Source organism: Falco rusticolus, chromosome 12 (genome assembly GCF_015220075.1).
Source record: "Falco rusticolus isolate bFalRus1 chromosome 12, bFalRus1.pri, whole genome shotgun sequence".
In the NCBI taxonomy this organism is placed as follows: domain Eukaryota; kingdom Metazoa; phylum Chordata; class Aves; order Falconiformes; family Falconidae; genus Falco; species Falco rusticolus.
Genome location: NC_051198.1, coordinates 14,092,865 through 14,117,511, shown reverse-complemented (window position 1 = coordinate 14,117,511; position 24,647 = coordinate 14,092,865). Strand labels below are relative to the sequence as shown.

The following is a 24,647-nucleotide window of genomic DNA, read 5'->3' as shown; positions in this document are numbered from 1 at the left end:
TATAAATAACATCTTGCTTTAGATTAAAACTCTTCTATACGCGCAACTTACAATTTGGAATGCGTTAAACAGTGTGAAACCACAGGGAAAGAATATTTTCTTTAAAAATATCATTATCATTAAGTGTATTTTCTTTAGAAGCTGCATCATGTCATGCTACAATATGTCAACAAGATATAGCATTTTATTAGTTAACTACATGTTTTCCTTCTTGTAATACAAAAACTGTGCTTACGGGTCAGACTAAAAGACCATCTGTATACACACATCCTGTCTCTGACACTAGACAAAGGCAGATGCTTGGTGAAATAATATTACAACAGGCAAAATGACACATAAATCCTTTCCCTTCTATGTTCTTCCAGATTCAGGCAATCTGGAGTTTAGGGACCTCCAAACTCAAAGGTTAAGTTTGGACAGTCATGTTTATTGCCATCATTGGACCTGTCTCCCATGACTTTATCTAATCACTTTTTTTGAACTCATTTATCATCTTGGCTTCTATGACATATTCTGATAGCTGTGAAAACATCTTTTCTAGGTGCAATATTAAGCTAGATATGTAGTAAAACCCATTAAATTGTGATCCAATACATTATTACTAAAGTCCTTTCAGTACCTTACCTTGTGGATTAAAGAATCCAGTCATCCAAAACACATTTGGTCTTCCTTCATATATCCAAGTAGATAATTGAGTATTTCTTTCCAAAAGTTCAGTAAACCAGAAGCCAAGTGTTGAAGAATCCCAAGACACTCTTTTCCATACTTGAGGAATTCGAGCATCATACATATTATCAAGTATATCTCTCAAACTCTGAAAGAATTAAGTCATAACACATGAACTAAAGCAATCAAGGTCATAGTCTAAAATGCAGTATTCCATACATAGCAAATATGCTTTACTTGCCTCACTCATAACAATAGTTCCTTCTATGGCTAATTTAAGATCATTCAAACTGTTGCGGAGTATTGTGATCACCTTTTGCATTCGGTCAATTTCTTGCTGAAGAAATATATTCATAGAGTTAAGATGTCCCATTTTAACTAAATGAGATTTTACCTGAAATATAGGGACACAGAAGGAATTTAGATAAATCTGAATTGTTGAAATACTGTTTTCATATAAGACGTCTTAACTTTCTTGTGTTCAGAAAAGTAAACAGTAGACTTGTATTTCACATTATTCAACTAACATTTATCCCCTTAAAACTATTGCAGTTTGGTTTTTTTGTTGTTGGTTTGTGGGGTTTTGTTTTTGGGGTTTTTTTGTTGTTGGTGGTTTGTTTGGGTTTTTTTGTTTGGTTTTTTTTTGTGTCTGATACTACACAATTACTCATGATTGTGCTAGAATAGGACTTCACCCAGAAGGCCCAGAGGACTGCTGTCACAAAAAGTCAAGACTGATCTTTTTGTGTTTTCACATGCAACTTTGAGATGTTGGTTCCTTGCCTGAATCTGCTACTAGCTATATGATCTTTCTTTACATTTCAGGGTTTCTTTTTTGGAATGCCTTATGTGAAAACTCAGCAGAGAGAACAGAAAGAAAATAACTAAGATTAGCTTGCCTCATGAGGTATGTAATCTGGAGGAAGTTTCTCTAGCATGTCTTCAGCTAAATGATAAACAACTGCTTCACGAGTTTCTCCAGGTCCTATACCACTTTCTTTAGGTTGAATGTTGGTAATAGTATCTAGAACATCAGCTGCTGTATTACTCTGGTATCTGAGAGGATAAGAATTATAAATTACATAGGGATTTTTAATAGTCAAATGATACTTTGTAGAATGCACAACTTGAAAGTGGAGAAAAAACATGCTGTCAGGTTAAATCAAAACACCTAAGAAATAGTTTTCCCTCACATCCTGCCCCAGGCTGAACACATTGATCATGAACATTTGTTTTTTCCATGTCTGTAAAGAATATGAACTTCCCCCACACACCCCCTGTTATATACTTACTGTTTTTCTCATTCAGGGCTAAGAAGAAGTTCTGCAAGCTGAGAATGTGAGGTGGCAGAAAATCCTGCCATGATTTCTAGGGATTCTGAGGAAAGACAAGAAAATGGCATATGCCTGACAAGGACTTCTAAACAGTCGCAGTCTTCCTTGCTGGGAAGAAGCAACAAAGGTTTTGTAGCAAGGAAAAATATTTCCCTCATTTAGTTGCTTCTTAAAAGTGGAATGGAGAAGATGGAAAAGCTGGAGGCAGAATTCTGGAAGCTGCCCCTTTATTAATTAATTAATTAATTCTACTTTGAGGTATTTCAGTATTAATAATAAAAGCTGCTAGATTTACAATGTTGGAGATTTAAAACAAAACCTTCTATTCCATAGTACAGCATTGGCAGTGCTAATGTAAATTTATGATCCAAGTCAATACAAAAAAGTGAATTAAATTAATGTGGCATTTGATGGTAAATTACAGTAGACCACATCAGTCCTTCAACACAAGCAGAATTATAGGAGTACTCTTCTTGCAATGCTATCTAATGGCATAGAGCTATGAAAGGCAGTAAGAAAGGAAACATAACAGTATGTTGGTACTGCCGTGCTGGCATTGCCTCCTTTTACCTTATAGGATCGGCTACATAAGGAACATACGGCATGCATCTGACACAGAATATAATTTTGCATGTCAGTTTTACTTTTCAACCTTCATACAACACCTGTCTCCTCCTACGACAATATACTTTGTCATACCTAATTATATAAGGCATGAACACAAGGATTGTGCTGCAGGATAGAACACATGAACTCCTAAAACATCAGAGTTTTGGGGACAGTATCATAAGACTTCAGAAGCAAGATACTGCAGCATTTCAACACACACTGTGAATGCAATTAGGAAGACTATACATCAGAAAAACAGAAGAAATCCTACTGGCAGTTTGCGTCTCAGAGGATACAATTTCTTCCTGTGAATGTAGGAGTGGTGGGGCTTTCGCAGTTTTTAATAACCCTTGACTTCAGACTCAGAACTCTCAAGCTTTTTTTTCTATTTATGATCCTATTTAATGAATGAGAAATTTATTCAAGACCACATATGAGCAGAAAGGTTGGATAAAATCAAATTTCTCTTGGACTCATGGCTTCATTCCTAATTTGGATGACAAACTGGTAGTTATAATCCTTACTCTGGGTCTTGTGATCTAACTACTAGTGATAAGAGACATGTGAACCTTCCTCTTCACACTGCAAATACTGTCCTTCCAATACCACTGTCAAACTATTCTATGTGGAAGGGGTAGATCCCGTGATTATAACAGCAATTAAATTATAAAATATTACAGAATTATAAAAATGGTATTTCCCCAAATCTAAACAAAAATAGAAACAATTTAAAATAGGCAATATGTAAACTTTGGGGAAAAACAGAGAACAATTTTTGAAAAATAACCAGAAAGGAGCAGAATCAAAGGTAAGTAATACTCCTTTCTTCAATGACACAAGCTAGAACTCTTCTGGAGAGGAGAAATTATTGCCTGAATCTTGTGTAAAGAAGCAAACATGAATAGCAACAGTAGTTTGAACAAGAAGAGTTTTATATAAAACCTCTTTTTTATTTAAAAAAAAAAGAATTTTAAATCAAAAATAGAAAAGACAAACATGCAACTCAATGTGTACATAATTAAAAATAATATTCCAGCATGGAAATGAAAAGAAAATAGAAACAAGAAATTTCATTCATGTAACAGTGACTGTACACAATGACTGTAAAAGACACTCTGAAACAAAATTTTTCTGGGCTTTGGAAAACCTGACTTTCCTTTACATTGCAAATAAAATGTTGAAGTATAGATGCAAATAATAACGAAAAAAAGATTGCACAGGTTTGTAGAGTAAAGGAAGTCTTGAGTAATGGTAAAGGAAGCTAAAGCAACATTAAATGAATCTCATTTACAGTGTCAATGTTGCCTAAAAGTAAGCATGTAAGGTAAAGCACTGTATACCTGTTTATATTGTTTTTTCCTGAAGCCCTATTGAAAAGCAACTTGTGTCATAAGAAGAAAAAGAGAAGGAATTTTCTGTGGATTTTTATTTGCTCCAGAAACTATTATTAAGAGTATTTTCTTACAGCATTTGGATTCAGCAACCTATTATAGTATGATAGCTGGAGTCTGTGCCATTAGGAATTTTCTGTATTCATAGTTAAAACTAAGAACAAATGCAGTTTGACCGAAGCATTACTCAGTATTGGGTAGAAAACAGCAATATCTATTGCAACATGCAGAACCTTACATTCACCAGAGGACAATGGGAGATTCTGCTCTATCTCCAGTTGGTTAATAACAGTTTGCTTTAGCTTTACAAAAATTCAGTTAGATTTAAGGCTTCAGTATGGAACCAATTGGAGAAGGGGTTTTGACAAGATGGTCAGGATATTCCTTGCCCGCTCAGGTGCCTGTTATCTATGTGCTTTAGCAGAGCCTATGATTCATATAGCAAGTTAAAACCAATTGCAGTGATTTCAGGTGTTAATCCCAGGTGGATGAAGTAGTGACATTCAGTGAAGTCTTATAGCTTCAATGGATCCAATTCAAAGGAACCAATGGATCGAGCTTTTGGCTGAACTGGTAAACTGTCCCACTAAACCAGTGAGAGATCTGTCTTGTCCTCAGTAATAGTAACATGGAGAGGTCCTGGCTGTCTCAGGGTTCCAATTCTAGCAGTTAGCTTTCTGCATACTCCAAGATTACTTGATAGGTTATTTTAAGGATAATTTGTATGCAACTTTTATATTGTATGCGATGCTAACCCATTTGGCGAGTGTGTCAAAGATGAAATTCAGACAGACACATGCATAGCTGCCTATAACAGACTGTGACATGGAAAAAAGCATGAAGATGTTGAACATTTCCCCCAAAACTCTAAAGAAATACCTACAAAAGAAAATCTCCAGGAAAAGGACTAAAGTAGAAGGAATATGCTGATGTACCAAGTAGAAGGAAGATTCAGTACTAGAGAGAAATGAAAGAGCTGTTCCAACTCACTGAAACTCACCCAGCACTGTTACCCTCGAGTTTTCTTTCTGTAAATCAGCCCTCCTACAAGCCTAATTTGGATCCAAATTATCTCTCTCTTCAGGACTTAGTTTTCTGTTAAATCTTGGCTCTGCTCTGATCACTTCTGGAAGGGAGGTCTTGCAGGTATCACAGAATGACTTGAAACAGAACCTACTCTTAAGTATATATTTACAATGGTAGGTGCTAGGCAGAACTGACAATAAAACTGTACTGTTCTCCCAGCATGCTTAGAATACTGGGATTTTGATATGGCATCAGACTCTGAAATCTGAGACTGAAAAATTTTGGGAAATTATTGTTTTGTTAAAAAATTTTAGAAGATACTAGGTTTCCACAGCAGCTGGGCACTTGAGTAACATCTGTTTTGTTTAAAAATACAAAAAGATAAGTTAACGAACAATGAATGTGGGCATAATGAAAATGCAATAATTCATTGCAGAATTATTAAGAACATCCATGAAAAAAAATATAATGATGATTCATATCCTTTCACAGGGCATATAACACCAGAAGGAAATAGAAGTCAACTGTTACATACATTGGAATGAAAAAGTGAATCAAGTCAAAGATAAAACTTTAAATGGAGATAGTACTTAGTGTGGTTGAAAAGCCTCTTTTAATAATGGAAATGGCAGGACTGATGCCAACAAAAGATTGTACTTACATCCAAAAGCATACTTGTAAACCAAATGACAATTCAGAGAATCATTTAACAAGTGTACACAGAAAAATAATATACTACTTGGATCAGAAGGCAGATATTATAAACTTTCTCTAGTTGCACTGTATAGAAGCTTGTATCATATCTTCATATAAAAGTTCTATAATGCTTTCAGATGTTAAAAAAAATAATCTAAAACCATGGGGACTAATAAGAATTCCAACTGCTTTAAAAGAATATGTAAAATGTAGCTGAAGATACTGCATTCATAACCATGTACATACATGTCAAGTGTTGCCATTCAATAGTGAAATTCACATGAACCCTAGCCTTCCTATGAAAAATATACTTTTCTTGAGTATTTCAGAGGGTTTTGTTTCCAAATAATAAAATAAAAGGTTTCTGTTTTCAATATGTGTTGGGACCTACTTACGTAATATCAGCATTGGGATGGAGACCAAAGACCTTTGGGCTGTCCACAGCAGGGAGTGACAGGATGCATTCAAAATACTCTTCCAAGGTTTTGCATGCTGGAATGTTATATCCAGTGTAAAAACAGAAGGCGCTGTCAAACATCTTTTCATTAAACCACAACTGTGAAAAATCCAGAGGAAAAACCCCACAATTACTTTGCTACATAGAGGTTTTTTAAGCTCATTTTTATTCTTAGGGAATAAAATATTTTGGCTACTATATTTAACTTTACTTGAATACACGAGTAAATCATTAAGAACTACATATTCTAAGTTTGACTTCCAGCTAACATTTTACTAATTGCTGATCCTCACTAAAAGGAAACGAAGGGGAAGAACCTCACTGCCAAAGAATGATGTTTTGAAAAAATCAGTTCACTCCGAGGAGTCTTCTAAACTGTGAAGACATGCATATTCAGCAGAAAGGAGGTCTTCGATTTTGTATTGCAGCTGCCAATAAAAAATTACAAATAACTGTATTTTCAAGGTCTCCTACCTTTACAAAGCAATTAAGAAGACGCTTATCAAAGTAATCTGTGACTTGGCCTCCATATTGTACTTCTCCAATCATGTAGTGTACTGTCTTCCATGATATCCCCTGGATGAAAGTAAAGCAAACGAGAGACTGTAGTTATACAAGAAGAAGGTATCCAGCCTGTAATTTCAACATCATCTGAAGCTCATAAGGCTCTGAAATTTAAGCTGCAAAGATCATTGTTGGAAGGAAAAAGTAACACTTTATTTCCAATGTATTTTGTGAGCTCAGCTCTACAATTCTACAGTAGTTGGGCTTGATCCCACTATTAGAAATATATCTTATTATTACTCGTGTGACCTAAAATTACTTTCAGCTGCTATTGCTTCTCCTATTTCTTTTTTTTGCCCCTCTCCCCCCGCCCCCCCCCCCCCCGCACCGAGTTTCTCATCGTTCTTTATTGGCAAAATGCTGCTTTGTAAGGAATGGATATTCTATTACGTTATTCCCTGATAAATAACAGAAGACCAAATGGCATCCAAAGAGATATTTGATTGACTGTCAAACTCTGTAAATATTTTAGCTCCCTTTCCAAAACAGATATTCTATAGACCTGTCAATATTTTGGATATGGTACTGAAAAAACCAAGATTGAATGCAGAAGTTCTTAACTATTACATATTTTTACGTGGAGGATAGGCACCCAAAATATTTCAGCTTGACTCATACAGAGAATCTGAAACTTTGATCATTAGAAGCTGCACTGAAAGAACAGCAATGGATGCACTATTATAAATAGTAACAAAAGAAAAAAAAATTACAGATGCTATACAAAGCAATTAAATATACTGTATGCAAATTTTAGTATTCACCTTCTTGATGTCACATTCATCTAGGTGATTTTGTATAAACTGAACACTGGCTGTGAAGTCTGCCAAGTTAAATTCATAGGGAATATTCCAACCCAAAGGCCCAAACTTGCGTCGTTCCTTAGGAATACAATAAAAACCAAACATGTTTACGAAACAACATATAATTTTGTTTTATTATTAAAGTTCAATAATAGTAATAATAATAATAGTGGAGTAAAGAATTGAACTGAAGAAGAAAGGTAGCCTAGGAAACCGCTATGTGCCTCATACATATCAGTAATAAACAAACTTTTTTATTTACACCATCAGGGATAAATCAATGTCATCAGTCATAGGTTTGAAATGCCTCATGTCTGTATGGATGATCAGATTTCTATATTAATTAATTTAAAGATTTGCCAAATCTCTGCATTTTCAGCACATTCAACAATTCTGATTTCTATAGGTTTTCATTTTTTTCTACATATACTGCCTACTAATGACAGTTTCCATTTTTCAAGCTCCTGTATTGGTGCTCAGTTATCCAAAGGCTTCTAGGTTGCCCCTTTTGACTTATGGTTTCACTGTATTTTTTTAACACGTATTTTTCATAATTCACAACTTTATAATAAGGCTGCCACCACTACATTATTCAAATTTATTATTGCATACCCATTTGAAAATGAAATTATAATACTTGCAGTAACAGTAAAACAGTTGACTGTTAAAGAGAATATAATCTGAGATGAAACATTTGAAACCTCCCAAACTATTAGATTTCTTACAACTTGGTTTTAGCCACCTCAGTTACATCACTCAATGATTTTTTTTTTTTCAGAATGTAGAACAAACTAATCCAAGAAGTTAAGAATTAAATTGTTGAATACTGCTGACATTTATTAAATGAATAAACAGCATAATACTGACATTCTAAAATTAACTAAGTGATAACATATTTATTAGAGTTTAAATTACTGGTTCAATAATGACTGACAGTCTTTGCCATCTAATTAAGTAACATTTACGTGCCTTAGTTACAATATTTAAAAAGAACTAGAACTGAAAAAAAACTTCTCTTTTTCAAAATCAAGTATTGTTTATAAGCAGATGAGACAGCATTTACCAATAATACCCTGCAGAAAGGTATAATGATTTTCTGCCAAATTCTCTGAATTACTACTTAATCTATATTTATCATAGCAATCTTATCGCCAAAGGATGTTAGGAATTGGTCAGTTTAATGTCAGGGCAGCGTATATATATTGCTTGCTGATCGTAATCCATAAATAAATTTTCTGAACAGATGAATAGCTATAATAATTTTTAAAATTACTGATGGTTGAATAAACTTGGGTCTTCTAGTTTCACAAGAACAGTGTAATCCTGAGGCAGTGCACAGAACAACTCACTGTTTATAAAAAGGTAGAAGGAGGAAAATAATGCAGAATACCAGAATACTGTATCTTAATAGGGACCTCCAACAAATTGTCCTTCTCTCACCATCTTTGCAACACTGAAAATAGGAGTAGCTCAACAGACCCTAAGGCTTAAATGTATTCTGTAACTATTTTGACATTCTTGATCAAAAGGTGTATTCAGAGAGCTCAAAATGTTGATATTTATTGTGATCTTAAAACATATATCTTTAAAGTACAAGGTATCAATATCATTTTTCTCACTTTGGAATTAATGTAGAAAACACACTGACATAGATAAGATAAAAACAAGATGCTAAGTGAGAGAATTTTATTTAATTTTAGCATTCTAGAAAGTAGACAGCTACTCTAAGCTAGACATCTGGATTGCCTAAAATCAATGGACAGAAAGAGTGATATATCTCTAGAAAATAATTTGCTCTCTTATAGAGAGATAGCCAAGACAGATAAACTGATTTTTTCAGAGTGCCTCTCTTATTTCTATTGACTACAGAGAGAGATTTTTGCCCTTACACCAAATTACTATCTCTTGGACAGATAAAGTTAGGTGAGAAAGAAACTCATTCTAAATGTCCATAGTATGAAAATTGTGTAAAATTTATAAAACAATTACGAGAATAAGGAACCTTGCAGTACAGATTATAGAAATTAAAACTTCAGCCCTGCAACATTATGCTACAAGAAATATCAGAATGTATATTTCAGGAACCTCTGATAAAGTGACTGCATAAATTGTAACACTATTTGCAAACCTTATAAGAAATACCTGAACAGTAGAATGCAGGAAAGCTACAGTGTAAAGCAAAGGTTTCCACATGGGCATATTGCTAACATCTAACAGGTCTTGATTAATTCCAGAAAATGTTCTTTTCAATCCAGCACGTATACCCTGGGGAGGTTCATTTGTGAACTTTATAGAAATCTGTCATGTGAAAAAGATAAAGGAATTGAATTTGTTTACTGAAACAAAAGCAGCAACATACTAACGTCACAATTATTAGCTGTAAATAAAATGTAAATATCTGAAGCATTGTAGATACAAAGTTGATATGTATTTTTACTATAAACTGCATAAAAGGAGCACATAGTAGATTAGACCAACAAAAGATTTTGAACATAGAGCTTTAGTTCATGTTGGTCAGAACCATCACTGTCACTTGTCCATGGATCTAAGATTTTTCATCAACAACCTGGAAGCAGTTGCCATGCTTATCAGAACACATCATATGGCTCTCTACCCCTAATTCAATGATTGATGGAAAAGAGCTACCCAGAGTAGATGACAAAAACTCTGTTCTGTCTGGCCCCAGGATTTCCCAGTAAATAAAAAGAAATCTCACCTATCCTCAGCTCAGATCTATGTGTTCACAGTGGCTACTCTAGACCCTGTGGCTATGTCTGCAGCAGTAAATTAGATTTACAAGAGAATGTTCTTGACCCCTCTGGTCAGCAGGCATGGAATTCACACTTGTGGTAGTAAACTGCTACAGCCCCTTAGATTCATGCGAACTGCCTAATGGGAATAGTTGCTACAAAATTTTGGTTGTCAAACTATACCTGCACATTACTTGGGAGAGTGTTAGTTAACACAGGTTTTCATGTCAGAGAACTCCAGTGCTAGGTAACAATCATGGGGCACACGTGAATCTGTTAGTTCAGACACAGACTGGCCTTACCAGAATCTTTCCTTGAGACACTTTGGAATGCTGGAGAAAGCCAAATAAACAGTAAGTATTTTTCTACTCCAACAGTAAGCACTTGTCTGGTTGGCTTGGGTAACACGGCAGCATGCATTGAAAGGACAGCAAATGCCAGGCTGCTCGTGGGCTGAACTCAAGAGTGACTCTGAGCTGTTTCTACTTCTGAGACCCTTAACAGAAGGCATTAATGAACAAGTAATTCACCTGGCAGTTTTACTGTCTGCATATTTGTGGTAAAGAACTTCAAATATTTTTAAGGAATGACTTTTCAACTTCAGTCTCTCAAAATTATTTTTGGGCTCCAGAGCCCAAGCAAGCTGTCTCAGAGATGAGCTCATCTTCTGTAAGGACTTATCTGCACATGAACACACTAGAGTGTTGGACTGAATGGGAACACTTGCTAACCAGTCTTTCCACATTTCAAAGCATATCCTGTTCAGTGTTTGATGCGTGTTCTGGATTTAAAAAAAAGCAAATTATTCTCTCCTTTCCTCTGAGAAGGAGCTGACCTTTGATTTGTCAGTTATTCATTTTCTGGAATCCCTAAATATGTTAAGATTTTAACACATAATGTGACACTATAGACTGGCAAATCACGTGTGAAACATTTGAGATAAATGCAGTGAAGATTCATCTAGTGACCCGCTCAGTTCTCTATTCTCACTTTTAGCAAGCTGTACATTTATATACCTCACTATTCATAAACCCCCTGAAGATGTAGGGTGATTTAATTTTCTGTTGAGAGAATACAAAAGAACGTAGGTCCATACAGCTAGCTTTTTACACACCGTGGTTTTCCATGGCAATATAAATTTCTTAGCGAAGGTTGTCTCCTAGATTCATTCAAGAAAGGAACCCTTCCTCACCTTCACATCCTAGATATCAGGTATGGTATCTATTTTTATTTAGAAAGGAGGAGAACCAGTAAGATGACTTCCACTGTTTTTAAGAGGAAAGGGGTCTATGAACACAGAAGTGGCAACACACAGCTATTACACTAGATATTAACTAGCATTATGACCAGGTGTGAGAGTGCTAGGAAGCATCGTAAATGACTTAAATGCACTTTGTAAGAATTTAGGCAATTTTCCTGTTTTTTACCGATTTTACCGATGAAAAATGTCTCCTTGAGACCTACAGAACAACCATTTAGATTTTATCCAAATTGAAACAAGTTACTTCTTGGTAGATGATGTTCTTTGAGATGTGCTGTCCATGTATGTTCTGTCCCCTTTATCCTTTATTTCAGATAGGGAAATCTGGTGAAAGAGTCTAAGAGCAAGTTGTGGGCATTAATCTGTTCACAAGGCATCTGGCTGGGAAAAAAAGGGTATCAGGTAAAGCCTGATAGTTTTGATGCAAGTGTTTCTTATTAGTGTGAACTCACACATACGCAATGCATCTTTGAGAACTTCCAGTACTGGTAAGTAACCTTCCTGTTTAAAGTAATATTTGCATTGTAAGACAGGTTCATTTTTTCTTGAATTCTAAGGTTTCCCCCCCATTTATTTAATTTCTGTTTTCACACTTAATTCAAATAATTTTGATGGCATGAGGTACCAGAGTGAATTTGAGCAAACCTGTAGCAGTGTAATTGGGAATTTAGGATGTGGTTCAGTAGTTATCCAAACTCGAAACGTCTCATCCTGTATCTCAGCAGTAAGAAGCATCTTTAGTAGTTCGTCCATGAAATCCAGTCCAAGATGACAATTCTGAAGTAACACCCAGCCTCCCTAAATAAGAATATAGACTATTACCATATACAATTTAGAACAAGTTATTCATGGTGCTAAAACCAACTGTCTATATTTAGAAGCACATTTGGTCTTGCAAGTAATTATTCTTTGTTTGGTTGGGTTTTGTTTTGTTTTTTACTTTTGATCTGTTCCTGAATATGTATTATCATTTGATTTGGTATGATATTGGCACAGTTAAAGCAAATAGGAAAAGATAGTGCAAAAGTTATTTCCACATCTGATTGTTCTCGTTGAAAATAACCAGAACCACTATTCTAAGCAAAGTATCAGTGCTACCTAGTGGCAAAAAGAAGTAATTCCTGTCCTCTCCCAGCAAAACACCAGTGATGAGCAATCCTGCCATCAGATCCAAAAGAATGTGAGTGGAAAAGTAACAGCTGAAATCTAAGAAACACATCTTTTTTAAAACTTCGTAATAACATAATCTGAAGTAAGTGTAAAGAGATAGCAACAAGACTCTAAAACTTTTCAACTGCAATTCATTTATCTGCAATAAATCCAATTGCATGAAATTCAACCTCCACGTATTAATCTTGATCTTATTCAACTCTCATATTGCATGAAAGCTCTATTTTTATTATTATCTCTCTGCAATTCTTCTTATGAAATTAAATTCAATCAGCTTTTGTGGCATCACTTTAGAAGCCTGATGAATCAGAAGCCTGATATTAAAATGGGACATTATTTAATCAGCTCTAAACAGTGATGTGTGGATTTCATTACAGCTTATAATTTCATTTTGGCAATTTTGTTTTAGCTCATTTAAAAAGGAATAAATAACATTTAGCCACAAAATACAATTGAAATATTTATGGTGAATTGATGGATATTAAAAAAAAAGATTAAATGAAGGCATATTTTTCCTTCTTTTATGGGGATTCACTTTTTAAAGGAAGATCTTTAATCAACTTGTCACATTTCCGAATGGATCAGGGTCAGTTTTTGAAATTTATCTATCTGTAACAAGCACAGCAGTTTTAATCATATTATATACTTTTGGCCAGAGGTAGGAAAAAACCCCATGTATTTGTCTTCATATTCACTAATTCTGTTTTGTTCTTTCAAATGTGATGTTCACATATCCCTCTCTCTGTAAAACATGTGCACCACCAAGTCATTTAGTTCAGAAATTATTACTAGTAGCTCTCCTGGAGTGCTGGTTTTGAGTATCCTTCTGCTTTTAATTAAGGGCAAAAGAAAGGCAGGGATGCCCCAGTTTTCACCATTACAATGAACTGGAAGTTGATGATGACCATTCTAGATATACAAACACAAAGAAGTATGAGATACACATGCATTTGCACATCATTAAAAAAACCGTCTTCTCTAAAGGGATTTCTTTTTTCTCTTTTTTCAAAGTGGTGTACATCTATATTCCAGTACTGTCACAACATTTGGTAAGATTTGAGAGGTTACTGGGATCCAATATAGAGAACTTCCACAACCAAGGCTGCATTACCTAGAGAACCTTGGATTGTACAGTAGAAAGTGTGCAGTAAAGGCCATATGCAAGTATTATATGTCCATAATAGAAAACAACAAATGAAGAAGACTATACTATGGTCAGATGAATTAATATCATCTGAAAAGATTTTATTTTTGCCTCAAATGAAGTTATTTTACAGATAGAATGCAATGATCTAGTTGAAGATGTCCCTGCTCATTGCAGGATGGGTTGGACTTGATGATCTTGAAAGTCTTTTCCAACCTAAATTATTCTATGATCATAGAACGATTCTATGAATAGAATCATAGAATCATTTGGGTTGGAAGGGGCCTTAAAAGGTCATCTTGTCCAACCATGAACCTAGGACTGCTAAGTCAACCACTAAACCATGTCCCTAAGCATTGCATCTATGTGGTTTTTAAACACCTCCAGGGATGGTGAACCCACCACCTCCCTGGGCAGCCTGATCCAGTGCTTCACCACCCTTTCAGTGAAAAACATCTTCCTAATAACCAAGCTACATATCCCCTGATGCAACTTGAGGCCACTTCCTCTTGTCCTATCGCTTGTTACCTGGGAGAAGAGACTGACCCCTCCCCTGCACCCACAACCTCCTTTCAGGTAGGTGTAGAGAGAAATAAGGTCCCTCCCCAGCTGCCTCCTCCCTTCATGCCAAACACCCCCAGTTCTCTCAGCTGCTTCTCATAAGATTTGTGCTCCAGACCCATCACCAGCTTCAGTGCTCACCTCTGGACATGCTCCAGCATCTCAACATCCCTCTTGATGTGAAGGTCCCAAAACTGAACACAGATGTGGCCTCATCAGTGCCGAGTACAGGGGGACAATGATTCTATAATACAGTTGGAATTCCTTGAACCGATACCCTGACCTTTTCTCTTTTCTGTATGAAAGGCAAGAGGTCCTGAAAAGGCTCTGAAGCACTTCAGTCTATCAGATTAAGACAACAGGACTTTGTAGAGGTCTAAAGAAGCATTTCCTCATCCCATTATGATTAAACATTGGAGAATCAAGTGACAAATGTTTAGTTCAGATGGAAATCTGAAGTGATCTTGATCATGGACCTGCAACAGTCTCAAAAGTACATTTGTTCTTGCAGAGTGTTCTGTGTTGCGATCTCATTTTCACCATTTGTGCTTCCAGAACCCTAATGGGTGAGGACGGAGACCCAGGAAATCTAATGAATGTCACATATTCTGAGGAGTTTTTACCTTCATAACGAATCCATCTTTAGCTTTTTATCTAATTTTTGATGAATACTCCCACTGTGGGTATGAAAGCATATACTGCTTAACAAATAGGTAATAGGGTACCAATTAAACTTTTACTGAACACAAGTCAGTTCAGGTTGTTTCTTTAGTTGATATATTAAGTATATAATAATAATTATTATTATATACACAAGCAGTGCTGTACTCCTGGTTTAGTAAGGACTAACTGTTGGTAATGGTCATGTCACAAATGTGTTTCATTTATCAATATAGTACTTGCAGTCTTCTGCTCTCTGTTAGTGGAGATATTCTAGGCATTCAGAATATTGGCATAAAACTAATCCCTGAATATTTTGAGTTTACAGGCAACTATGGCTGTATGTCCTTATTTGCAACATTGTCCACAACTCTTTGAAAGTGTTCAGCTCACCAGACTGTGTTACCTTCACACTGTAACTTTTATATTGTATCTGATGCTTCAGTTGCCATCTTTCTGTGGCTACTCCTTAGACTTCTCATGTTTTTACTGTTTGAGAATATAATCTGCCATAACAAAGTACAGCAAAGTACTTCAAAGAAAAATTCTTAAAATATTGTTTAGCAATTCTTAGACATCCTTGGGACTCAAAGCCAAAAGGACTGGCAATTAAAGAAACAAAGAATGGAAAACAGTTGCTGGTGAGCAAGGGGCCCTCTCATTAGCACAGATGTGAGGGAAACGTGAGGTGGTATTAGGAGCCAGCACATCCTTCCCTATCTACAGCTTTCAGCTATGTGTGTACTCACCATTTTAATATACTAAACTATGTAACATCTAGGTAGCTCTCATAGGGGAAGTGGGTGGGGAGGGGGGAAGATTTCCAGCAGAGTTGAGATCTTCAAGTCCTGCAGGACAGAACTAGGCCAAGATGTCCTTTTACCCTTGGTTAACAGCATAGTGAAAAGAATGGAATGTGCTACCTTTGAAAAGCTGCTTAATATCACTGCTGCCAGGAATATTGACTTGGACTCCACAAGCACATAAATATCCCACAGGGGAATGTTTTTAAGTTCAGACACTCAAGGAGACTTGTTTACCCTGAGATATGCCTGATGGTATGGTGAAAATGCAAAATATTAAAGATGGCATGCAAAAGAGGCGTAAAAGAATAATAGAATATAAAATCAACTTATATTGCTATGATTTTTTCTCACCTGTTGCATTGATATCTTTATGAATTTGTGTGCATGAACTTCTTGTCCTTGACCCATAGAGATGGTCCTGCATTCTACAACATATTTAACAGTATATAATGAACTTACATTCTTGAGAAAAAGAATTCCAATTCAGTCTAAAACCCAGTGATATAAATACAGCACAATTAAGTATATTTTATTCCAGAAATATATACTTAAAGTAGAATCCCTTCACCGTCATATGATATTACTAAGTATAAATTTTCTAAACGTTGAAACGCTGTAAAAAAAGCATTAAAATACAATATTTACAGTGTTTTTAGGAGTGAAAGACTATGACTAATGTTATTGCCAATGGGAATTTTTGCCAAGTAAGCCACAGCATTTGAAATACAAACCTAGTTGTTGGGTTTTTTTTACGTGTAGATAACACAACTACATAAATGAGCACAACGCTTAATTGTAAAATTGCATTTGTAACATATTAATGTGAGTAACATCATGAATATATAAATCTACTTCCAACTCTGTATGCACATCTTTTCAAAGTTTCCATATAACACAGACATAAAATCTAGATTATATAAATGCAGATCTTGTGGGTATTTTTTGTTACAAAGTAATATTTTAAGCAGATTGCTGATTTTTACATTACCTTCAGTTAAGAGTTAAAACAAGAAAACAGTATTGTCACCATGCCAGAATAAAAAAAAAAATAATTGTCTTAGAGATAAGCATTAAAAAAATATAATCACTGGGATGGATGATAACAATTTATAAAAAAGGAACTGAAAACATACTGTCCAACGGTAACAGAATGATTCTCAGAATACCATCTCTTATTTAAAATATTATTTTATGTCTAAGATGATAGTTCAGGTACAAACAATAGTGCAACAGAATTTAAGAAATACTTTTCAGAAAAAAAATAAATCTCTGAAATCAGTTACATTACTCTTCTGTATCTTAACACAAGGCAACGAAGAATTACTTTCATACCCAATTTCAGCTTCCTAGCCAAGGAATCAATCTGAAACGTTGGGTCAGATCCCATAGACAAGAAACAGATGAGAGGTGTTCGTGTGTCACTTTCTTCCCAAGTTTTTTCCAAATTCAAAATGACTGGTTCAGTATATTTCTCATCCAAGGAATTTGCAATATATTTCCTGGCTTGGGAAAGCATTCGGTCTGGACACCAAGACCTAGAAGTTAAAATATATACTAAGATACAAATTCACTGCCTCTTCCTGTTGAAAGATCAGAATTATATTAGAAATTCCATTTTTATCAATAGAGATTTTTGCTTCATAATACGCATATACACACACACACAAATATATATGTGTGAGTTTGTAGGTTGTCTTTACAGATGTAATAACAGACAGAGCTGGTAGTCCTTTCAATACTTTTCAGTTACTTACAATTTAAAGTAAACTATTTGCACTGAAATTTTCTGTTCTGGGTACCTTTACCAGGTTGGGTCATTTTTAATTTTAAACAGAGCTTTTGTATCTGAGAACACAAGTAGCAAAATGTAACATTATTTTTGCCCTTTAGTGAAATTCTGCAGATGTTTCATTGCGTCTGTTAGTCTTTTAGGGTACAGGCTGAACTCTCTTGCACTGAATTGCATTTGTGTTGGGGATGAGTTGTTATTTTTCCCATGGAAAAAAAAATCCCAAACAACTACTTTTGGATAAAGTTATGACCTTTCAAAACTTCATTTATAGGCATATTATTTAAATGTTTAGGACTTAGATGCTCCCCTCCCCTTTCAGGGTGCATAGCCTATGACAATACAGTACTACTTCCATCAGATTCTGGCTTTTTTTACTGCACAGGTTGAATCTGCTCCAAAGACAAATCATGGTCAAGTAATTAATGTTGTTGGGTTTTTTGTAGTGTCTCTGATTTATTTGTTGCAGGACTTGGAAAGTATACAATGAATGTAGGAAGATATGATCTCATGCATCAGGCAGTTGAATACTGCTTTGGGGAAATCCATTCTATCCCAAGCCCTGCCACAGAGATCCTAGCTAGTGCAATAAAATAATTTATACCACACTTTTCACAGGGGGCTTTTTGTGCTGGTTTTGGCTGGGATAGAGTTAATTTTCTTCATAGTGGCTAGTATGGGGCTATGTTTTGGATCTGTGCTGAAAACACTATTGATAATACAGAGATGTTTTCGTTACTGCTGAGCAGTGCTTACACAGCCAGGGGCTTTTCTGCTCTCACACCACCCAACCAGTGACTCATCTGGGGGTGCACAAAAAGTTGGGATGGGACAAAGCCAGGACAGCTGACCCCAAAGGACCAAAGAGATACTCTATACCATATGACACCATTCTCAGCCTATAAAGCTCTGGGGAAGGAGGAGGAAGGTGTGGACACTTGAAAATATGACGTTTGTCTTCCCAAGCCACCATTAAACATGATGGAGCCCTGCTTTCCTGGAGATGGCTGAACACCTTCCTGCTGATGGGAAGTAGTGATAGATTTCCTTGTTTTTATTTGCTTGTGTACATGGCTTTTGCTTTACTTCTTAAACCGTCTTTATCTCAACACACTAGTTTTCGTACTTTTCCAGTTCTCTCCCCTATGCAATCAGGGGAGTGAGCCAGTGGCTGCATGGGGCTGAGTTGCCAGCTGGGGTTAAACCATGGCACTTTTGAATACCTGTTTTGCATTATCTTTTTTTTTTTAAATTAAAGTTATTTAAAATAACTCATTTTAAAAGATTTTTTTAAAAATAATTTTGAAAACAATCTGAACTATTCTGTATTTTTAGTGTTTTTTTGGAGGAGGCTGCAATGTGGTTCCCAGTTTCCATTTGCCATGACATAAGAGCAAAGCTATAAAAAATGGTTTTTTTAGATTCCTCAGAGTTTAACTCTGAAGTGAGCAAATTAAGTCATATTTCATGTGAGTGAATTAAATATATCATGTCACCCAGAAACTAATTTTAAATTATGCTATTATCATAATAGCATACTGATAGACTGAGACACATGATGGAACCAAGTATGTTATTTCCCAAATTTCTGAAGATGCTCACCTGATGAGTAAAAGCTTGCGAAAGGTATCAAGTGAACCATTGTATCCATCAGGTATAATTTCTTCCTCAGGAGCCTCCGTATCAAACCAACGTTTCCATCCCTTTTCATTATGGTCTATCTAAATTTATTACATTAACACACATATAAATATATTTCAGTTGTAGTAAAATCCTGTTGTAAATGTATATTTTAATGACAGTCTGTTATTAAATTAGGATATATTACAAGTAACATTAAGAATCTACAGCATTTAAGACATATGCCATGTGAATTGCTATTAGGATATGACAACCAGAAATTTTAGTACTAAGATGCAGGCTCTTAAGCTAATCAGTTATCCATGGATTCCCCTCCCAAACACATGAAGCTACTGAAGAAAAATCAGTCATTAGCAGAAGGATTCTATACTACAAAAGGAACATACTGTGATAAATTTATTCCCTCTGATCACAAAGTACCAAGAGGAATAGAAAAATCTGTACCAGTACTGTCCAGCCAGCCAAAGAATAACAAAATTAAAAATAATAGACTCTAGTAAGCTTTTGACTTGAGAAAGAATAAATCTGACCACAAATATAATTATTTAGGCATCTCTTAGAATCCATGACCTAAGACAAGAAGGGATATTGGTGGACAGAACATAGTGAAAATTGCGATGCAGTTGAACCTTCTATGCAGTGACAGATCGATTCAACTACCGCAATATTCTGAGATCACTGGAAAGAGAACAAGGAGCACACCGATACCACCTGTTCTGAAATACAGTCCCACCAAGGAGCTCTGTCCAGGTGACTGACTTGGTTTCAAATAGATGTAGTTTCAGAACAATGTACGCCAAGAATGGACTGGTAGAGGACTGAGAAATGAACATACAGGGACCTCTTCCAACCATATATTTCCTATAATGAAACTCATTCCAAGAGTTTCCTTATAAAACTTTCCTTATTAAACACCAAATACTCCTTTCTGAACTATAAACCAAGTTTGACAAAATAATATTACTTTATAAGCAAATAGCTGAGTTCTACATTAACTGACATCAACCTGAGCAGATGCTAGGAGAGTATTCAGAGGAGGTACCTTCCCAAAGCTAAGCCACAGCCAGAGATAGATTACTGAGCTAAAGGATCTTTTGTTGACTCAGTAAAACCATTAAGCTTTCGTTACATATTTCTTTGTACCATCTGTCACTCAAGCACAGCTGGAAGTAATAATATTGTGAAAAGTAACAGTGTCATCTAAATATTTAAAGAGGAATATGCCCTTGTTAAATTAAGTTAGGCATCTGGGACCAGAGGACTTAATGTTTAGAGAAAAAAAAATTGTAACAGGCAAAAAAAGAAAAACACAGGCAATCTCTTGAGAACTGGGCATACCATTTGCAAGCTTTTTTTTTTTCTTACTTTAAATAATTATCTGTTTCTATCTAAGTAAATAATGAAACAGTTGTATGTAATATGATGAGCCAAATAGAATGGCATATCTAATGGAGGCAAATAAGTAATAAAAAGATGTTATTTCCATTTTTTATTGTAACCTAGTTGGCACTCTCCCAGATTCCATCTCTATCTATTACTAAAACCAACTAATTGTCACTTCAACTTGTAAATATATGGCAATTTTAAGTTAGTGCTAAAAGATTCATAAAAAGAGAGGCCTTTTGGGTAACATAATCTCCTAAGTATTTTGGAGTCTCAAATTTTGTTTGCACCAACTCTAGAAAAGCTCTATAACAGCCCCATTACAATCTACAAATTAAAAGGAAAAATACATAATTCATAACCTCATGGTTAAATTTAAATAATATTAGCAAGTGTACAGTGGCATTTTGAGTTCTTGTGTCCTAACACCCCAGAGTGAAGACCTAACTAGAATTCTTCCAACTTTGTCCTAACTCAATATTCTGGTTTGATACCTGCAGGAACCAAAACCTGGAGGGAATGGGCTGGTATGTATCCAGATCTTGCCTTGATGCAGAGTTAGAAAACAGCCAGGACCACTTCCAGACACACCCTTTAGATAAAATCTCTGCTACCCTTCAGGACACTAAATGCCATCACAAAAGGGACTTGGCTGACCAATGCTGTAACCACAAGAACTTAGTGTCCTGGCTATCAGCCTGATTAACAAGGAGTGGTTAGGAGGTACAGAAAAAGAAATGCTTAGGGAGTGTTTAACTACACCAGCAAAGAGATAAATTTACCAATGTAAACATGGCACAAGCCTATGTACATACAAGTTCATGTATATGCCAATAAAATAAATTGTATTTGTGTAGCTAGTTCATCATACCTTAATTAATCTTGTAATGGAAATGAGTATTTAAAACCAAACAGCAAACAATTTGTTTGTAAAATTGTCAGACTCAAGACAAAACATTGTAATTTAAAACCTGACACTCATAGATTAACTTTCTGAGCCTTTTTGATACCTCTACTTTTTTATGCTTTCTCCTTATTTCTGTCTCTCTGTCACTGACTTCCTTTCTTGCTAGTTCTTTGCTCCTGTTCTCTTTCTATCACAATGACTAGAATACAAAATACAATAAAGCAGATAAAAAAATATAGAGCAAATAAATATACCCCCATTCATGACACTTAATTGTTCATTTCTATGCCTTTAGTCTGTATTGTCTCTGGCCTTGTTCTTAAGTACACCTCTCATGCATTCCACAGGTAAAATATGGGAGCACAATTATGATTGGGAAACTGGTTATTAACATTAAAAAGATAATTTAGTAGATATCACCTGATTCAAAATTTCTGCAAACTGTGGAAGTTTGCTCAATTCCACTAGGTTTAGCCACCTCATGTCAAGAATCCAGTGGAATGGTTTGGGTGGGCAAGCCTGTAGATCCAGTGCTGCACCTCCTGTAGATGAAAACATTCAGATAAAATACACATGACATTCCAGGGGTCAAGATATATTTGATATTTCTTTTTAAATTATGTTTTCTTGGCCATATAATTTTCATTGGGTAGTAATTGCACTCCTGTGTGCTTTGCATTTGTTTCGTAAGATCATAGGATAATTTAGTCTGGAAGAGACCTCAGGAGGTCTCTAGTCCAACCTGTTCAAAGTAGGGTCAGTTATGAGGTAAAACCAGGTCTTATCCTGTCTGGTCTTGAAAACCTCCAAGGATGGAGACTGTACAACCTTTCTAGACCATATATTGTAATGTTTGTTTGTCCTCATAATGAAAAAAATCCCATTACATCCATGTTGAACCTGTATTTTTTTCAGTTTATTTCTGTTGTCTCATCTTCCTACTGCATGCCACTATGAAGAGCCAGGTTAATGGCCTTTTCACAGGTTTTAAAATACTATGATTGGGTCTCCTGTAAGCCTTCTGTTCACCAAGCTGAACAAGCCCAGTTCTCTCAGCCTCTCATCTTAAATCATGTGCTTCATATAGTTAGTTTGTTTTAAGTTTTTACAATGATATTGATTATATTGGAAGTAAGGAAAATTCTTTAAGATTTTTTTCCTTTTCATCTGTGCTGATAATACAGCAAAGATAATTTTGTATTTATCTGAAAGATAAAAATATTCCTCTGAAGGCCCTCCCTTAGACAGTCTATGTTTTATCCCAGTATTCCTAAAAAGAAAAGAAATTGAAAAGAAAGACTTATTTTCTCAACTGCAAACTTCTACCTCTTCTCTAATGAAATGCATAATTTACAATATCTCAAGAATGTGACACGCATTAGCAAAGTAATCTCCTGGGATCACTGGAATAAAAGACCAAATACATCAAGAGAAGAAAGAACCTCTCTGGACTGATGGAATTAATCAGTCAATCCTAGAACAGCCCAACAAGTGCAAATCATTTTAAATAGCATATATAAGGCCATATAGCCAGTAGATAATACACGTGTTTCACATGCTCAGATATGCAATTGAAGAGGAAATACAAAGGAACACCTCTGGGATAAGAGTGCAATCCAATTTTAAACAGACTGACTTTTAACTTTTTATCATAATTTCCTTCTTGTAGTTGCCTCTTCCCCAGTCCTCCACAAATTAATTAATAGCACTTGTTGGGAAAAGGTGTTGTACCAGTCATCTGCAGAACCGAGATCATTTATTCATTTAGGTCATTGGTATAATGAATTTCAAGAACTTGTTACAAACTGGCAAGAAAACCACTTTGGAATAACTACTACTATTTTTAAGTACTTGTATGTATCTGAGCATGTATGTGTGTGTGTACTTACTCCTTACATTTATGAGCTGTAATTATTTCAATACTTTCAAATTATACATACATGCTTACCAAAAAATACATACATAAAGATGTAGTTCCATTTCTATTAATTTATTAAGAGTTTCACAAACTGTGTCTAATTGTTGCATACAATATCAAGAGGGAGTTTATTCCATAGAATATCAAGAGGTTTTAACAAAGAGATCTTTCTTCTTATTCTGCACCCACCTTATCCTCAAATTCTCTACAAAGATGTAGAGAAAATGAATCATGAAACAAAGAAGGAAAAGAAGACAAACTTACCATTGGAGTGAAAAGGAGATTAGAATATTAATGTATTAAGTAAAGAACAAATTTTGTTATTTAAGAAATTACTGGGAAAACATTATACATAGTATTTTTGATGCAGCTAAAGAACTAAGACTTTAAAGTTCTAACATATTATAGGGAAGAGTTTATGGTGCTGCAAATGCTGTTATGCAACAAGTTCTTTCTTATTTTCTGAAGCCTATTCTGCTTATATTATAGACTTTACAGGGAAGGATTTTATTTTTTGAGATGTTTTCTTGCAGGCTTCTGGGATGCAAGAATTTTATTTATATTATCAGTGATGATTCCAGGAAACAGCAGGTTTTCTTCTTTTAAAAGAATTAACACATGATTTAGAAATACTAGCTATTTTCCTAGCTACTTAAATATCCTTAGGTAGAAACACAAGAATCACTATGTTGAATCTGGATATTAGTAGGCCAATGGGAACAATTAACTTCAAAAGAAAGCAAAAGCTTCAGTGAGTGGGCAGTAAACATCTTAGATTTGGCTTTTGGGGAAATTTTTAAACTTTAATTTTTGAGGCATACTTATTAAATGAAGAATGAGAATTACAAAAGTATAAACAATGTATTTGTCATTGTAATACTTGATATTAATGCTGTTAATATGCATACCTAATCTTCTGATAAATCCTGCTAAGTTCTTACGGTTAGTCATTTGTTATGTTAATGAGTTAAATATGCAATGCCTGAAGTCTTTCGTTAGTTTTCATTTTGCCATTCACAGGCATATATTATAAGTTCCAGCATCTAGAAAAATTTGTGCATTGCTTTCCTCCACATATGGACATTGTTAAGGTTTCCTTCAAGCATACTCTTGA

The 24,647-nt window shown here is 35.1% G+C and overlaps 1 protein-coding gene across 1 annotated transcript in view; it reads right to left on the bottom strand.

Annotated features, from left to right (window-relative positions):
• Positions 1-24,647, bottom strand: part of DNAH8 (dynein axonemal heavy chain 8) — a 137,220-nt gene that overhangs the window by 2,910 nt on the left and 109,663 nt on the right. Inside the window, 12 exon segments of the mRNA XM_037405841.1 lie at positions 625-814; positions 908-1,060; positions 1,566-1,722; positions 6,118-6,278; positions 6,654-6,755; positions 7,505-7,621; positions 9,686-9,841; positions 12,200-12,352; positions 16,247-16,320; positions 17,228-17,430; positions 19,287-19,405; positions 22,036-22,157. Of these exon segments, the coding sequence (XP_037261738.1) occupies positions 625-814; positions 908-1,060; positions 1,566-1,722; positions 6,118-6,278; positions 6,654-6,755; positions 7,505-7,621; positions 9,686-9,841; positions 12,200-12,352; positions 16,247-16,320; positions 17,228-17,430; positions 19,287-19,405; positions 22,036-22,157 (1,707 nt within the window).